The sequence below is a fragment of the Pungitius pungitius genome, chromosome 9 (genome assembly GCF_949316345.1).
Source record: "Pungitius pungitius chromosome 9, fPunPun2.1, whole genome shotgun sequence".
NCBI classification, from domain to species: Eukaryota; Metazoa; Chordata; class Actinopteri; order Perciformes; family Gasterosteidae; genus Pungitius; species Pungitius pungitius.
Genome location: NC_084908.1, coordinates 2,175,648 through 2,193,764, shown reverse-complemented (window position 1 = coordinate 2,193,764; position 18,117 = coordinate 2,175,648). Strand labels below are relative to the sequence as shown.

General features: G+C 43.9%; 2 protein-coding genes across 2 annotated transcripts; one reads left to right on the top strand and one right to left on the bottom strand.

Moving 5' to 3' along the window:
- Positions 1–469: 469 nt before the first annotated feature.
- On the top strand, positions 470–3,565 carry ten1 (TEN1 subunit of CST complex). The gene is made up of 3 exons (XM_037470835.2): positions 470–1,083; positions 1,750–1,907; positions 2,769–3,565. Exons 1-3 carry the CDS (start codon positions 995–997, stop codon positions 2,906–2,908), a joined length of 387 nt encoding a protein of 128 aa, XP_037326732.1. The 5' UTR covers positions 470–994; the 3' UTR covers positions 2,909–3,565.
- On the bottom strand, positions 3,552–15,770 carry evpla (envoplakin a). The gene is made up of 22 exons (XM_037470831.2): positions 15,580–15,770; positions 13,244–13,343; positions 12,999–13,153; positions 12,550–12,673; positions 12,224–12,355; positions 12,034–12,075; positions 11,712–11,873; positions 11,478–11,585; positions 11,266–11,361; positions 11,027–11,137; positions 10,379–10,525; positions 10,108–10,259; positions 9,917–10,014; positions 9,622–9,794; positions 9,276–9,451; positions 8,949–9,087; positions 8,640–8,833; positions 8,215–8,365; positions 8,000–8,083; positions 7,707–7,811; positions 7,445–7,537; positions 3,552–7,326 (listed from the first exon to the last, which is right to left on the bottom strand). Exons 1-22 carry the CDS (start codon positions 15,636–15,638, stop codon positions 3,952–3,954), a joined length of 5,976 nt encoding a protein of 1,991 aa, XP_037326728.2. The 5' UTR covers positions 15,639–15,770; the 3' UTR covers positions 3,552–3,951.
- Between the last annotated feature and the right edge of the window lie 2,347 nt (positions 15,771–18,117).

Genomic DNA, 18,117 nt, shown 5'->3' with positions numbered 1-18,117 from the left:
TGAGCTGGTAGAGTTAGCGAGGTTTTCAGGTCCAACCAAACATTATTCAACTTTAGCCTCGTTTGAGATAAACCAGTCCAGTGCAGAATAAATCTACGGCGATTACAACACAGTCCTTATTAGATTATGTCCGGTTTGTTCTCGACTGGCTGTGACGTCATGAACACTGGGATAACGATGATCTCACGAGAGCGAGACTGTCGTGAAGTTTTTTGACGGTTATTCTCTGTCAGTAGCTTATCTATACAGCTGTGATGTTTGGACTGTTGAATCAGTTATTCAATTTATTCAACTAACGTAATTTAGAAGTGACAATATCTTCATGTATATTTATTTATATAAATGTTTCAATAAGTATGAAAAATGTCAGAACCAGCCCGCTAACCCTGCTCTTTATTCAACAATGAAATATGTCAAATGTAATCAAGGTTCATGTTTTTGTTTCACAAAACTTATTTCATATATCCATTTAGGTGAATACTACTATAGACGCAATGGTTGAGAAGTACCTTTCAGTTAATCAGCTTCTCCAGAGCAAATACATTAGGTTGTAACAAATAAGGATTGGTGATCACTTTATATTCCCACCGATTTATAGTTCAATTACCATGACTTCCTCCTCTTAAACAACATTCACAGTCACTGACAATGATCAACAAGCTACATGCAGGTTAACTCAAAATAGCAAAATATAAAACCAAAATTAAGACAACTACCCTTTGACATTTTCAGAAATGTTTTCATAGTCATTTTTTGAACTGAAACCCATGGGTTCTCGTTATTTCTTTTTCTATTCAAGTTTTTGCTGGAACTTTTCCAGACTCCTTGGAAAATCATAAGATAACATGTTTGGGGCGTGGAGAGGCGGAGACAAGTCACGTGACACGCAACCCGGTAGTAGCGGCAAACCAGCGGTAGTAAACGAGCTTTCAAAAGCCATTTTTCTCTACTCACTGCCGTTTAATTATTTTGGATTTGTATCCCCACTGACGTCATGCTTCCCGCAGCTGCAGTGTTTCGTTTCCCGTGGGAGGTGAACTCCGGAGGGGTGCAGGAAGGAGAATCAGTGAGGGTGATTGGCAGGTTGGTTATTTGATCAGTTTCTGATGCTCTGAATGGAAAGACATGCCTACCTATGTTTCTGTGTAGCAGGGGGTTTGTTTGGTACAGGTCCATGTTGCATTATGATATAATAAATAGGGGCTGCAGTAGATATTCAGGTTTGACAAGTGTCATCAATGAAAAGTGGTTTCGCAACAGTTTTTGAACTCTCTGCCAATGTCAACCTGTTAATCTAGTCCAGCTTTAATGGAACCTGTTTTAATGGATGGAGCACTAACAATTCAAATGTCGTTTTTTTCTGTTTTTCAAATGTGTCACAGATCTGAGATTGTATTAAAAAAAGGCCACTCCTTAGACAAATTCAGGGTTGACAAATCTAAGTACTTTGAACTACATGCTGCCCGCATCCTATGTTGTTTAAATGTGAAAAAAGTGAATCATTTTCAGAATGATAAATGTGCTGCTGTCAAAATTGACTGAAGTAAAGTTAATTTAAGGACATTAAAAGTAAATTTGTGTGTATGCAGCTGAAGGCCCCTCACATCATTTTATTGCATGTAATATTATTGTGTCATTAATGTGTTTAATGTAGCTGGTGAAACTGATTGTTAGCGACTGTGTGAGGTGTAATCTGTATCATTGCATCGTCCTTTCTGGTACATTAAACCCTGCTTTTTAATTTTCCAGACTTGTCTGCTATCAGCCTGAGGAGTCCAGGGCGACACTGTCGGCTCAGCATGCTTCTAAAGAGCACCGTGTGGCAGTCCACACTTTGTTTGTGGAGCCTTTTAACCCAATAATTGGGGCCCAGTATTTAGTTCTGGGTGAGATTGAAAATGCAGAGGGTAAGGAAGGATCTTTTGTGGCGTGGGATTGCAGAATCCTTTATTACTGCTTGTTTTTTCATCACATAATGATCAAAACAGAAATTGCCTAGCTATCGGTAAGTAGTAGTGAAAGTATAATAAGTACTAGTCCAAAGTTTGGAAACATTTTCTTATTCAATGAGAAAGCGTGTCCAAACGTTTGACTGATTGAACTGTATTCACTTACATTTATTCATATATATATATATTATATACCTGACATTTTTACATCAATTTGATAGGCATTTTTGTTATGTACATAAAAATATCAATGGGACACAACTAATTCAACCTTATGTGATTCAGTGTAAAGCTACAAGCAGTCTAACTACTAAGGACAACAACTTTAATACAATAAACCCTTAACTGCAGATTCCTGCCCAAAGTTAATAGGTTTGGGGTTTGTGCAGTTGAAAAGACATCTTAACATGTTATCTTAGTTGTAGGTTTCATTACAAATCTCTTGAATCTTTGAACATTTATTGATCAGAAAATGATGAGACTCAATCGTACAAAGTTTTGTACATAGTCATTTAGTTAAAAATGTTCTGTGGAACGTTTTGGCTAACTCATTAATCAATAAGTCAATGCAGAAACCGGATAGTTCCTTTAATAATACAAAATTCTCTGGTTGCAGCTTCTATATATATATATTTTTTTTAGGCTTTTAAAATGGTATTTTAACGTGTTTGGGGTTTGGAAAAGTCACTCTTCTCTTCTTCAACCACTTAAATACTACCGTTTGTATGTCTCTCTTTAACTTCCCCACCACTGGTCTCGTGTAAACACACCCAAGACTTGTATTGCCTGCCGTTCTATCTGCACCTTCTCCTCTCACAGGGGTTGGTGCAATGATCCGTGCCCGTGTGCTGAACTGCGTTGACGGAGTCAACGTTGCCCTTCTACAGAACGCCATCAACGAGCAAAGGAGCTTCTTCATGGAGAGGGAGCAAACAAGAGACGATGCACATGCAACCTGAACATGCGGCTCGATGAGCATCGAGACTGCAGCCACGTCTCTGCGGCTGTTTGCTGAGGTGCAACGAAGGGGTGTGTGAACTTGAAGAGCGTTTGGTTGACTCTAGAAGATAGTTGACTGTGTTGTCTATCTCTGACCATTACAGTTAAGCAGTCTCTGGGTTTGCTATTTGGAAGTTATAGCCACATGAGTATTACTAGTCTTAAGATTGTCAATTTTGATCCCATATCATTCAAAATTGCTTTAAAAGGGGACAAAAGTCATCTGTGGGCCACAGGCTTTGTATAAACACAACACTATGTGTGAAACCCCTTTGAGTTATTTGTACCTTGTAGAGATATCTATTAAGCCATCTATTGGATATTGCATGACTGGTTCCAATATTAATTCAAATTAATTATGTTATGCCTTTTATCCAAGTAACGACCATAAAATGAATAAACATCGATGGATGCTTGGTCCATGCTCTGTACACACGTTTTAATTCTCTTTGAACAGTAAGGACTGCACCATCTAATGACTGCTTTAAGAAGTGATGATAGCTGATGCCTGACAGGTGCACAGATATTTAAGTTGTTGTTTAGGTCCCAAAGATTATGTTTTTACTCAAAGAATGATTGAATTTGACATTACGTGCTTGAAAGTAAATGTTGAGATGGGTATTTGTTTTATTGAAAAAAGACTTCACAGCTGTGAAAGTGAGAATCAAGATTGAGTTTAAAGTCAACAGTTTCAAGGACAGCCCATGAGTAATACAGAATAAAATCACTCTTTGTAAATAGCATTGCACCTTTTCCCAGTGTCCCTAATAAAACAATAACATGAAAGATACACAGCATTTATATTCTGGTTTTATATTAAATCAAAAAAACATATGCCCACTCCGACATGTTTGGTAAACAAGAGCAACACAGCAGCAATCATTTTGGGGACAGAAAGCAGTAGAAGACTTTTCCTGAGGCAAAATGTACATTTACATTTATGTGTGGATGGAATTTTTTACCACACGAATCAGCAGACCGGATAACTATGTTGTAAACATGTCTAGAATTTTGCGTATCTATTAGAGAAGTAACCAGACTCTTTGGAGGAGGCAGGCAGCATTGGTAAGCCTGACACGGGGTCTTTCTTACAGCGATCCAGAGCTTGTTTGTAGCTGATCTTCTCGTTTGTGACGGGGTCTACAATATCCTTGGGGTAGGTCGACTCGGACTGCAGCTCCCTCATCATCGTGCCGTCGATCATTTTGGACCCCATGGCGTCAAAGATGCTCACCCGTTGGCCGCTGTTGGGATTGATCAGCCCTCCCGTCAGGTGCTGCGCCTCCATGTAGTGAATGGCGGTGTCCTTGGGCATCCAGCCCTTCTGAACAGCTTCTCCTACAGACAAGCGCTCTTTGGTCATGGGGTCTTCAACGCCAGTGAAGGCCTTTTGTGCATTAAGCAGCCTCTGGAGATGACTGTCCTCGATGAGGCCTCTGGCTGCTGCCTTGTTAACGGTGTAACGCTGACTGTTGCTGATGTCGATGATTCCGCCTGTTGATGCCTGAGCCTCCAAGAGCTTTTGGGCGGTGTTCGGGTCGATCAGTTTGTTCATGGTGGCGTTGCGTATTGTGTAGCAGGTTTCAGTGTTTGCATCCATTATCCCGGCAACTGGGAAGACTTTTTTGGCAGTGGGGGTTGAGTTGAGTGTGTTTGTGCTGGACATGCGGATCGAGTTCATCTCCGGTTGCTTCTTATTGTCCCCTGCGACCAGCAGGGCAAACTCTGAGATGGGAATCTTGCCCGTTTTGTACTGTTGCAGTTCTTTTTCTGTCAGCCGGCCCCCCCTCAGGGCGTCTTTGATGGAGTACTGCTTTCCGCTCTTGCGATCCTGCAGTACAGACGTCTCCCCATCGGGTCCCAGGGAAGTGATCTCCTCCCAGTCGCACTCAAGCTCCTGCAGATGAACGTACTGTTGACGATCAATCAGGCCCTGCGTGTAGGCATCGTACGGGGACATGTCTTTGCCTGTTTCTGGGTCCAGAATGGTGATTTTGGTGGAGACGTTGGTCTCTTTGGTCCTTGTCTCCGCTTGCTCCTCTTTCTGCACATTCTGCAGAAGGTCCCGGATGAGGCTGTCTCGCTGATGGATCTTGTCTTTCTCGTCCAGGATCTCCCTCTCCAGGCGCTGAGTGTCGGAGCCCATCATTATGCTTTTCTTCCTGCTCATCTGGGTTCTCTCGCTCATCAGCCTGCTCTGCTGCTGGAAAGACAGGCCGATGTCGTGTTTCGAGGCCTCGAGTGTCCTGAGCTCCCGGGTAAGGTTGTCCTTCTCCCTCTGTGCTTCATCTCTTTGCAAAATCAGGGCCGTCTCCTCTCTGGAGGAGCTGGATTTGTTGCTCATCAGAAAGTTGATTTTGTCAGTGAGACGTTTGATTTGAACCTCTGTGTCCTGTCTGGAGAATCTTTGCTGAGACGCCTGCACCCTCAGGCGGTCCCTCTCGGCTTCGACGACCTGGTCTTTCTCCACGCGTACAATCTCTTTGTACACGGTCTTCTCGCCTGACTTCTCCCTCTGCAGGATCTCAAGCCTCAGGGTAATGTTACGGATTTCTCTCTGGCAACGCAGAATGTCGCTGGTTTCCTTGTCCATGTCTGACCGAATGCCCGATGTCAACCTCTCCAATTTCGGGTCTCTTTCGACCTTCAGTACCTCCTCGACAACGATACTTTCCTCAACGGGAGGCGGGGCATTTTCCAGCTGTGTGATGCGTAGACGGATCTCTCTGAGCTCAGACTCGGCTTGAACCCTCTTTTGGTGCTCAGTGCTCTCCCTGAGGATCCTTTCTGTGTCTTCCACTTTTGTTCTTAGCTGCTGCAACTCCAGATCTAGTTGACGGCGGGCCTTTAGTTCTTCATCCAGGTTCCTGCCGAGCTTCTCGTGCTCAAACTGCTGCCTGGGGTCCTTCTGTAAACGCAAAACCTCCTGCACCACCACTTTCTCTTCAGGCCTCTGCCTCTCCAACAGGATGTATTTGTTTTGCAGGTCAAACACCATCTCTTCAGTGTTGCGACGCAGCTGCGCCTCTTCCCGCACAACGCGTCTCAAGCGGTCAGCTTCTTTTTCCAACAGAGGATCCTGTTCATACTTGATGACCTCTCTGGTTAGGACCTTTGTCTCAATCTTGGACTTCTCAGTCTTCCATTGATCTCTATCTTGTCTGAGAAGTGTCACCTGGTCCAGGAGGGAGTTGTAGGTGGTGTGCAAATGGTTCACCTGATCATTTAGCTTCTGTATCTCTCTCTCGTTTTCCGGGCTCCTTTCCTCCTTCACCACCTCTTGGAGAACTTCCTTCGTCTCTATCTTGGGCTTCTGAGAGCGGAGGATAGTCACATCGGTGGTAATCTGGGTGATCTCTCTCTCCAGATCGGAGCGCTGCTTGCTCAAGTCTTGCAGGTCCTTCCTGAGCCGCATTATCTCCACCTCCGTGCTGGGGTCTATGCGGTAGATCTCATTGACGATTTCCTTCGTCTCAACTTTTGTCTTCCAGCCTTGAACTTCTTGGAAGCGATTGTGGAGCTCTGTCACCTCTTTGAATAAGGAGTTGTTTGCAACCCTCTCTTCCTCCAAGCTTGCTTCAAGGCGCTTGGATTCAATGATGAGCTCGGGGTCTTGCTCAATTGTTTTCAGTTCCTTGGTGATGACCTTTGGTTTGATATTAGGAATCAGTCTCTCCAGTGCATTGATCTGGCTCCTCGTCTGGAAGATTTCATCATTAATGAGCTTCATCTTGTTGTTTTCCTCAGAAATTTCCATCTCAAATGTCCGCACCGCTTTCAGCATCTGCGGGTCCTGTTCCACTTTCAGCACTTCCTTCTTAACCACCTTCTCCTTGATGGTTGGTTTCTTCTGCTGCAGAATCGTGACTTCTGTCTTCATCTGAATGTGTTCCCCCTCGGTCACTCGAACTTCATCTCTCATCCTCGCTATCTCGTCTCTCATCTTAGCGGCATCTACGTCCAGCTGAGGATCTCTCTCAAACTCTGTCACCTCTCTGGTCAACAGTTTGGATGGCGTGTTCTTGAGGCTTTCCTCCACGATGACAATTTTCTTGTTGAACACCTCAACCTCAGAATGGATGGTGCTACGTCTGGAGGACTCTTCACGCAGTGTTTTCTGAAGGTCAGACAAATCCTTTTCAAGTTTTGGGTCACGGTAGTACTGCAGGACTTCTTTTTCCTCAACACGCTCAACTCCTCTGCGACTCTTCAGCGAAGTCAACCGGTCTTTGAAGGTTCTCAGGTCTGCCTCGGCGTGAGCTTTCCTCTCCTTCTCTTCGTCCAGCTCTTTAGACACACTGCCCAGATCAAAAGCACTCTTTTGCTGGCTTTCAAGCTGCACTTGTTGATGGGCCACCAGTTGGACTTTCTCTTCATTCTGCAGCAGGAAAAGAAGATTCATTGAATTAAAAAAAAAAAAACATGTCAAGTGATTTGCTTTAATGAGTTTGACAGGAAAGGTTTTTATGTACTGAAAGGGCGACCGTCTTTCTTACTTGTACAATGAGATTCTTTGCCAACCCCATCTGTTTTTGGCGTTGGGTGTTTTCTGCTGTTGCCTCAGCGTATTGGTTGACCAGATCCCTTTCCTGCAATAACCAAGTAACAAATATACATTAGATCGTTCCCTCCCGGAAAACAATGTTATGTAAACGTAGTTCTTACTGAGTGCAAATTAAACAAGCTGCATAATAATCAAAAAAATAAACAAGTGCATGAAAAAATTACGTTTGTTAATTGAATGAGTTTAAATGTTACCTGTTTTTGAACAGAATCAGCCAGTGTGATGGTACCAGGTTTCTTGGCAACCGTGGCTCCATCCTTAAGTGTACTGTTGTATTTGTTAACGTTGAGCTCGTAATCCTGCATAGACCAGAAGAATCAGGCTTAGAGTATGCTCACTTTGCAATTTGTCTTTTATTGAAAGACTACCAATTAGAAAGTGCATACAATTGTGTCATCAGTGATGATAATAATAGGGATATTTTTGTTTCATATCACCAATTCAGTCCCTTGTCAATATTTTACAGCAATGTGAATTTGAGTATTACATTGAGGAGACTCTGCAGGTCTTGAGACAGGTCAGTCACTCTGTCGATGTCATCTCCCTTTCTCTTCAGGTCGTCCGTAACCCTCTGTGGTGAAGAGTTTGACAGAAGATTATCACAGAGTTATTTCTATCATCTATCATTTACTTATAGCTGATTTAACAGGTTTTTTTTTTTAAATGGAGAGAAGCGTAGGTGTAAATAAATCCCAGCCTTACCTTTTGTGAGTTCTCCTTGGCAGTGACCTGAGACAGACTGTCATTGGAGTCTATTGTGTTCTGGGGCAGGTTTTCCAGGAAAGACTTCACGGATTTGGATGTACTTTGAAACTCTTGGTTCTTGGGTCCAGCTTCTTGTAAGATGTTTTCTCTGAAATAATTCACGACAGAAAATAAAACAATTGGCTTCATTTGCATTTTGGCTTTCAATTGTGCTTTGTAGTTCTTTCTCATTTCTAAAGTTTTTGCTTTCTTTTGTGCCTTCTTAATTTCATATTCATCTAAGGTATAATTACTTTAATCCTGAGCCTTGTCATGTGTATTTTGCAGCTTTCTTTATGTAGTTTATGAGCATTGCCGACCCTCTACCTTACAGCCCGAGACTAAATGGAACCACCGGTACAAGCACTGTTTCCGATTCTCACCTCTCCTTCAGCTGGATGTCCACGTTGGCGTAGCGGGACTGCAGCTTCTTGACCTCTGTCCTCTGGCGCTGGATGTCAGGGCAGTACTCCTGGTAGCCCTGCTGCAGAGAGCTGCACAGCTGCTCCGTGGTCTCCAGATCCTTGCTTAGCTTCTTCATGTCGTCCTGAGCCGCCGCCACAGATTTTCGCTGGTCCTGAATAGAAAAGGAGCAAAGGAGACGCGCAATTTATATTTGGTCAACTCTAAGATGAACCCATGTGAACCCAAGGGGGCCCGCCTTAAATGTGGAAGAGATAACATTTCCTCACCCGAATGTCCTCGGTGCGGGCTCGGATTACACTTGGCACATCGGGGATTGGACCATCGGCACTCAGCCTTTTCTCAAATCCAGAGACCAGGCCGTCCGTCCGCTTAATCTGACTCTCCAGCTCCAGGGAAGCCTTAGCTCTGAAATGAAGGATGAATGCATTGATGGGTGTAGGCCTAGTGAGATTATCTGGTACGGTAGCGCAGCTCTACGAGGATGTACATAGGTTTCAACTTAAGAGTGTCAAAAGGGGATGAAACATTGGAGACTAATCCCCTTCACCATGTCCCTACATACATGCAACTTCTCAAACAACACACGCCCTTACTTCTTGGTGTAGAGGTCTGCGAGTGCTGTGATGCTGTTATGCTTGTTGTTGGCATCGCTCAGCTTCAGTGGCAGTTGGGTGGAGGTACCGTTGGCGTCTTTGGACAGCAGGGGTCGCATGTCGGCCTCCGCTGCCTGCTTCTGCTGCTCCAGAGCCTTCAGGACCCTGGCGGCTTCCTGTCAGGGTCAGACACGGCTACGTGAGATACTTGCACTCATGAAGCAGTCATCACGGTAGCAGACATCAAATCGTCCAGAGAAGAAAGGCAAGAGCATAACGACCTAGGCTCCAGTGAATAAGGAGTAAATGAATAAAACGGGTTGTCTGTGAATTTCAGTCATCTCACCTCTTGTTCCCGCAGCCTCTTGGCCAGATCTCCGGCCGGGTCGGCGCGGCTCAGCGGGGCTCGCAGGCGACTCAGCATGCTCTCCTCAGCGCTGGTCAGGTCACCGTCCAGCTTGTCCAGCTGCTGAGACAGCGCCTTCACTTTGGGATCCAGCGGGGCAGCGGACACTGGGGCTGCATGACAAAACGGGGACGCTTATTAGTTGCCTGTTTGGTTGTGACCTTGAGATGAAATTGTTTTTGTGCATTTGGTGTTGGTATGAGAGTATTTCAGTATTTCACTGAGAGACAATGACCTGATTTTTGGGACTTGGAGGCCTCGTATTTGTGATTCTTCAGCGATGCCGCCAGAGTAGCTCTCCTCTTCTTGATGTCTGTCAGTTCACTGCCCAACCTAATAAATTGTAAAAAAGGATTGAATAGACATTGTGTTACCAACTGACTATTTTTACCTTCTAATGTTGTAACAGAGGCGTGCATTACTCACAAGTCTACTTTGTCGATGGCCTCTGGATCAGGAGGCGGAATCTGGAAGCAAACCCCAGGGAAGGTTTTTGTGACCCCGTCACTGGAGGTCACGGCCCAGTTTACGTCCGAGTTAGATTTCAAGGAGAACTTCTCGCCTCTTTCCAAAGTATCCTGGATGGTGATATCAAACCCACGTACATTTTAGCCAGAATAAATGAACAAACGGCGGAATTCAACCGTCTCAGCCGTGGGTGTTTGACAGTGTTTTCTGCAGGTCAAGGAGCTCCAACCTTCTCCGTCTCCCAGTCACACAGGGATTCCACTGTGATGGATCGGTTGGGGGTGTTGCGTCGGAGCTTCAGCGGAGCGATGGTTGTGCTGCGTCTCCTCAGGTCGGCCAGCTGTTGCTCACTGTTCTGTACCACGTTCTCCTCGGCCTGGTGGGAAACAGACACACAGATGAGACGTCTCATCAATACTTATCTCCTTGGTAGAGGAGATACGTACAAGGTTTTTGTTGGTATGGACTGGGGGAGAAAAACCCTTTTTTAAATTCTGGGGAAGGTGTGAGATTGACAGCTAAATAGAAGCAAATAGTATCCAAGCCTTTATAAAAAAAAAAAAATGTTAAAAAATTCCAAAAGAAAGAATATGATTTTTGATGGATGTGTACTGTACTATTTGTGCATATTTGCAACGTCGTGTATAGAATTTGTATTATTCTATTTGACCTTTTTTAATATCTGAGAAACCAGTCGGCACTTTTTAAAAAAGTTTTGAATTGTTAATTAATTAGAACATTTAAAAAAGTATAGCATACAATGATAAACGTGTACTTTTACACTTCTTCGTATAGCTTTCCCAATAAGAGAAGTGGGTGTTACATGTTACTGTTCTGGTTTGTGTATTTTGTAGGCAAACGCCCTTCTTCTCAGTACCTGGAGCAGCATCAATGTCTCTGCTGTGCTTTTTTTGCTGATGGTGTTGGGGTCCAGGCTCTTGTTGAGTTTGGACAGCGTCTCTGAAAGCTGCTCAGTCTCCATTTGGTACTGTAAAAAAAAGAACAAGAACACATTTCTTAAAACATGAATGGGTTCCCCCTTAACGCCTTCACACAAAAACTTCATTCAAGCGCAGATCCTCGTACAATCGTGGTGGACAGCGTTCCCATATTTACCCTTTTGTATTCCTCCACACTATCCAAGTGTGTCTCTTGACAAATGCAGAGATTGAGGAATTTCTGCCACTCGTTTCGAACGCCGTCTTTCTGAGCCTGGAGACGTAACGTAATATTATGAGTTATCTTACTGTGCAAATATTAGGCGGCAATTAAGCGAGTTCAGACTCACTTGCTTTGGAAAGCTGTGCATTCTGGGTAACGAGACCTACTTGTATAGTGTCGCTGGCTGGGTGCTTCAGTCCAATGAGTCTTTCTCCATCGTCCTGCAGTTGGTTCACCTTGCTCTCGTGGGACAGCAGGCTGTTGTTCTTGAAGTTCTGATTGAGGTCAAGTCAGTGCGGTTGTTAAGATGTCCGGGTTCTCCAAGTTCAGCGGAAGTAACTCCGTTCGGATCATTCAAACACAAACGACATCTTCAAATCATTCAGGCCCGTTTCACTGACCTCGTACTGCCTTCGGACATCAGGTGGGTCCACCATGCGGTCACTCCAGTCCTGCTTTTTGATCTTATCTTGCTCTTCTCCAAGGAACACCAGTTCTTTGTTGCAGCCGTTCATATATTCGTACAGGCTGTTCAGGTAGTGACGGCGCCACTTGGAGTTTTCCTGAGGCAAAAATTAAACGACGCTCAATGAAACCTAAGAAGCCCTGAGTTTATAAATGTCAAAATGAAGCTTCTACATCCGACATGATAAAATGAATGTCTCAAATGTCAAAAAGTTGACTTTATTCAACTCAAATATAAGTATTGAAAAATGTACTCACCAGTAGATTGGTGTACTGCTTTTTCAGCTCCTCATATTTCTCCTAAAAAAAAAAAAAAGACAACAGGAAACACCATGAGCTGCCGGAAACCACTTAAAGAAGACATTCAGCCACTTCCATCGCCGCTGTTGGGAGCGATTGCACAAAGATCAAGTGAAGCCCCTCTGGACGTTCGTCTATGGACGCAGACCTTGCTGCCTGCCGAGCTGACGCAGAGCTGGGAGTTGTAGGCCTCCACCTCTTTGTGCAGGATGTTGTGGGCGGCAACCTGCTTCTCCAGGTCTGCCATGCTGGGGCCGTACTCCTCCACGTTCACCAGTTTCTAAAGGGAACGCCAGAGACACACACAGCTCACAACGGTGAGGGCACGGATATTACCAGCAGGTCTGAAAGGCTGATCGATCTTTAGTAGGCAACACGACACCTATTTGAGCTCTGTGACAGAGATAATCATACATACATAAAAATGTATATATATATATATATATATACGTATATATATGTTATCATACGTACTTGCTTCTCATTGAAAACGGGCCCCCAGTCGATTCTGGGCATCCGCGACACGTCTTCCACCTGCTCAAAGATGTCTCGGTAGATGCCAGAGTCCTTCAACCAGCGCTCGTGGAGCAGCAGGACACTGGAGTCATCGGAAGGCACAAAGGAGTTTGTGTTTAGTGAAGTCTATGATGCATTGTGAAAAGACTCACACAAAACATGCATACTAAAAAAATACTAAAATATTTTTCACATTAACAGTGAAAAAAAAAATGAAAATTGACATTAAACAATACATTTGTACTACTGAAGTAATTGTCTTAATGCAAATGAATCACCAGGTGAAGTTTCGTGGTAACATCTTTGACCCCAATGACTCTTAGTACCCTGTCCTTAAACCTTCAGGATAAGTCAGCGGGGGGGTCACACGTGTTGTGATTGCATGTAAATATCCTCTCTCTACTCACTCGCTCTCCATCTCTCTGGCCTGAGGATGATGGGCCTTCTTGGCTTTGTCGAGGTCCAGGAAGAGCTTATTCAACAAGCCCTCAACCTCACCCAGCCTGTTGGATAACTCAACCTGATGCTGGTGGGGCAGGTCTTTCTTGTCATTCTCAATTTCCTGTGGGAAGTAGACAACAGTTATTTATTTTGGGGAGGGCTGCAGGTAGAAGCGATTGGTTGGGGTTTGTCTTTCGATGTGTGTTCTCACCACAGCCAGCAGTTCCTCAGACTTGAGCAAGTCTTTCTCCACTGTGTCGGCATCCTTTTGCATCTGGATGACCAGCACGGCCAAGGGGCTGGGCTGGGACCTGCAGGGAGAGGAGGAAGAAGAGGAGGAGGAGACCGATGAAGCCACGAGCACAGATCAGCATTTTGACACATTGACAACAAAAGATGAACTATAATAATTCTAAATTCATTTATAGAAACAAGAGGTCTGTGTGTGATGTGGAGTAAAAGATAATGATATTAGAAGATTAAAATAAATAAAACACATTGTAGGAATTCCCCAGTGGATGCAAATTAAACCAAATGCTTTGCAAACAGGTGAGAAATCCAATGAGATTAAGCAAGGGACAACATTAAAGGAGAATTACACACTATTGATTTTGGTGAACTTTGTGGACAAATGGAAGCTACTTGTGTCTGCTCCCTCACAATTAATCAAGTAATCCACTTGCATCCCGTTTGAAGAGCAACCTGCAGGATGAATGCATCCTTGTATTTGGTGCATTATGTGTCCGAAGGTCCCGTGTCTCCTCGCTCCATCAACACCAACATGACCATTAACGCGTCAGAAATCTTCTCACTGAGCCTTCGTGCAACAGGGCTAATTTTTTCAACCCAGCAGAACTTCATTCATACATAAAGCCAATGTGTACCGCTGACCCAAGGACTGTTGGCTCTGCTGGTGAATTCACTCACAGTACCAATCATGAATGGCAAGCAGCAGATACGGGTGATTTCATTTGAAAGTCGAATAACTGGCTGAACTGCATAAGTTGGGAGGGCCTGCCTGCATTTTTTTAGTTAGTTTGAACATCACTAAACAAAGCTATCTGATTCAGAGACCATTTTTTAAACGCCTCCCATCTGCCATTTTTAGACAAGGCGATTTCATTTGGAGCTTGTTATCAACAGGTTCATATGAGAATGCCATTTGATTTAATTGGAATATGCTTATTAAAAGCTCTGCCCATAATTTGTCCACAAAAAGAAAAGTTGATCTTGAATCTTTAAAGACAATTCTACTGGTTCGAAACCAACAAAACCAGCTATCGATTCATCTTTCATGTCAGTTTGACAATCTGTTTGTCAATAGGTAATCTGTTAATTTTGAATAATCATTTTGAGAATATAGGAAAATTTGTTGGATTTATTGTGTTTCTCGGCTCTCTATGATTCCAATTTGAATAAAAAATAAGTATTTATTGGCTCTGGATGGGACCAAAAAAAATGAATGGGACTCTGGGAAATTGTGCTGTGGATTTTTTGACAAAGATTACGACTCAATCAGAACCAACAAATCCAAACATGAATAAATAATAGATCTACCCTGTTTATTAACGTCTTCATTGATTTAAATGGGAATGGGAAATCTCTTCAGGGCCGCCTGGAGTGAGCTACGTGTCCTCTGCTGCACCGTGGAGTACGGTTGGGGACCAACGCCCTCCTGAGAGAAAGAAACCAGCTGAGCAGCAGACAGCCCAGCCCACATCTGTACGAGCAAGGTGAAACCAGCTGGTCACCAACTGCCCGCCAAACCATGGCAGTATTGTGACATCAAACAGGGACAAAAGGGGAGGAATGTGTGACTCATTTTTGAATGTGTTTCCCCGTCCGTCAGCCGCCAGACGAGCGGTCCTGCCTCAAACTTTTATGTCGTGCCGTTATGACAACGAATCGCACTTCGTTTGAGAATACAAACACAACTTTTTTTTTTTTATCTTCGTTACCACAGATACAGGACAGAGGGAATTAGACCTCTCTGACATCAGCAACTTTCTTTTGACACTTTGCAAATGACAATGAATGAACATTCTGTCTACGTCTCCTCACATTTTAACCCATGAAGGGGGGGGGGGGTGGTTCATACATTTCACATCAAGTAGAACACTTTTTAACAACTTCTTTACAGTCATTTGCATGCAGGCTTCTTCCTCCACCAAACCATTTTATAATAACATTCATGTTCTCATTGACATATGTTCACCTACATCAACACTTTACTACACTGAGAGTGTAAGTCTCGACTGAGATTTGGTGAAAACAAAACTCTGTGATTTTTTTTTTTAGCACAATGTCCCACCGCATGTTTACGAAGTGAAGCTGATCTCAGGGCCCCCTGCAAACACCGTGGCTCCTCACGGCCGTAAATGCAAAAGGAGGGCAACGGCGGGGTGGGAAAAAAGGACAACGGCGCAGGAAACATGACACAGGAGGGGTGACTCCAGCGAGATACAGTGTCACCACACACATACATTCAGACATGCAAAGCAATAATAGAGTCCTGTGTGGAAGAAAAAAGAAAGAAAAAAAACTCACTTGCTCGTCTTGGCCGTGGACTTGAGCGTACCATCCTTGCTCTCCTTTTTCTTAAACATCCTGGAGGTTGAGTGGAGTCAGGGAAACTAAATTCTCTCTCTCTCTCTCTCTCTCTCTTACTCCTTCTTGGTGCGTGTCTTTCTCACCTTGTGGATCCCACTCGTCTCTCCTCTCTCTTTGGTGCCTCTCGAGCACGGGATCTGACGCCGGCAGCTCCTCCCAGACAGGTTAGCGGGCGTGTCACCGCCCAGACATCCACCGAGCGAAGGAAGACTGGAACGACCTGTTCCCTGACGCTCTGTCCCTTCCTCCCGCAGCCCTGCCCTTCCTTTTCATCTGGGCCCTGCAACACTCTTTAAATATCTCAAAAGCAGGGGCCTAATAGTTACCCTTTTAATTCTCCCCATTATGATATGAATGGTGGACACTGAATCCTTGGAGTCTCTCTCTCTCCTAATCGCATGTCAGATGTATTGCAGTAGGAGGCCCACCAACACGGCCACCATTCACGTCACTAATTGGCTGTGGACTGGCGCTTTGAAGTCTTGTGTTCAGCAATTTTATCGTTGCCAAGTGTTGTGCAGACAAAAGAACAAATTCCCCACGACAAGTCTATTGTACGTAACCTGCCATCTTCCATCTTGACCTCGTGCGTTTCTAACATGGGTCAAGGAAAAGTGGTTAGGAGAATCCACGAGGAGTTAGGAAAAGACAGCCGCAGCGTTTAGGGAATCCGACTCCACCTTCACTAAACTACTAAAGGAATATGATGCCGTATGGAAGAAAACTTGAAACTAGAGATTGAGGAAACAAACACATGTTTACAGAAGAACTAAATCAACGGTCATATACAATCAGATTTCTTTTTACAACCAGAGGAGTCGCCCCCCCCCCGATGGCCATTAGGAAGAACACAAATTTAAATGTCTTGACGTTTATCTGTTATCTTTGTGGTAACCTTCGTACATCCTCATTCTTTTCTCTTAGGCAACATCTAATTTGGGAAGAGTTGGATTGTTGAGGCATTTTCAGTATTATTTAGAACCTAATATTGCAAGAGGTTTCTTAAACTTTGTGACCTGCTGTGTTCTCAGCCATCTCCACACTGACCGATAAAAGTTGTTGCTGCGAACAATACACGCACAATGTATACAGTCAACAAAGGAAAGAGCCCGACAGCGTGAGGGCTGTAGGATAGCTATGCGTTACCTTTAGATAAAAGGACATGTCAAATGCTGATAAGAGATGGCTCCATACATTGCACAGTCTCACGTGTGGCATCTCAATACATGCTTGTCATTCAGGATCAGGGCGTCTCTGCAGCATATCAACAAAAGGCAATCGCGGCGAAGAATGCAGCGCGGCAGCTTTTCTTGCAGCAAAGTGGGGAACAGCACACACCTTTCATCAGGCCAGTCATCTGGTGTCTCTGGGTGTGTCCACTAAAATGAAAAAGACTTTCTTTTGTTCAGATATGTGCAGTAACAAACTTCTTATGAACTATTTCATAAGGAAGGAGATCTTTTCTGGGCTTTTCTGTATGGAACAGGAAAGTTTTCAGAGCTTTGGATTGAAACACATGGTCTTCCTCCGCAGACGGCGAATGTCCAGTTGGGCTTAATATTGGCTTAAAACGTTAAATAAGACATTCATTTTATGTTTTTATCTCAATGAGAATGAAAGCTCCCTGAATTGCTGCTTTCATTCATCAGGTGGAAATCTCAACTGTTATGATAAAAAAACACTTTCAATCTATGTTGGCCTAACACTAAGTATTGGACAAAGTGAGTATTTTGACCTGATGCATTCTGCACAGAACCGTGCCATGTCGAATGCATGGAAGCATACAGCAGCCAGACACAGAGCCAAAGCAAACGGAGATAAATGTTATACTAGTTAACATTGTAAAATGTCCTTTAAATTTTAATTGATTGGACACAAGGAAGGTGGCAACACAGTGAGGGTGTGTCAGTGTTTCACTTAACTACTGCAGCAGAGACAGAGCAGAGGTCTGGCTGAAAATTAAAATCTTAATGAAGCTTTAATGCACAGCCTAAACATTCTGCATGAGAAAAGGTGTATACACAGGTTCACTAAATAGTGTAATTACAACATATGAACATGTGTCTTTCCCTGCTTCACTTGAATAAATGAAAAGTTTAAAGCAGTGGTTGAACATAATGATTTCCGGTGCCTCCATGTAGAGCATGTTTGTGTTCCCCGGGTGACAAAGGCATGTATGCGATTAAAGTTATGATCGTCAGCTATGAGGTAGAGATGCCGTGTGTGTGTGTGTGTGTGTGTGTGCGCGCCGGTTCATTCATGATGATGCTGAAACGTGGGGATGAAGCCATTTGGGTGATTAAGTATCAAACACCCGTCATTATTCAATGAAAAGGCAATCCTACGTCTAAAGTAAACCTAAAATGCATTCACACCCCGCTCAGGCATCCAACACTCCTAACACACCCACACCCGAAACAGAGGGACAACAGGACAGGCACACACACCTCTTCACACCCTTCAGGCAGTGTTGTG

Excerpts from the sequence above, each read along its gene's own strand:
- ten1 (XM_037470835.2), top strand. The coding sequence starts at position 995 with ATGCTTCCCGCAGCTGCAGTGTTTCGTTTCCCGTGGGAGGTGAACTCC. Across the intron at positions 1,084-1,749 it reads TCAGTGAGGGTGATTGGCAG|ACTTGTCTGCTATCAGCCTG; the intron begins GTTGGTTATTTG and ends TTAATTTTCCAG. Across the intron at positions 1,908-2,768 it reads TGAGATTGAAAATGCAGAGG|GGGTTGGTGCAATGATCCGT; the intron begins GTAAGGAAGGAT and ends CTCCTCTCACAG.
- evpla (XM_037470831.2), bottom strand. The coding sequence starts at position 15,638 with ATGTTTAAGAAAAAGGAGAGCAAGGATGGTACGCTCAAGTCCACGGCC. Across the intron at positions 11,138-11,265 it reads GTGTGGAGGAATACAAAAGG|TACCAAATGGAGACTGAGCA; the intron begins GTAAATATGGGA and ends TTTTTTTTACAG. Across the intron at positions 10,015-10,107 it reads GCCATCGACAAAGTAGACTT|GTTGGGCAGTGAACTGACAG; the intron begins GTGAGTAATGCA and ends ACAATTTATTAG.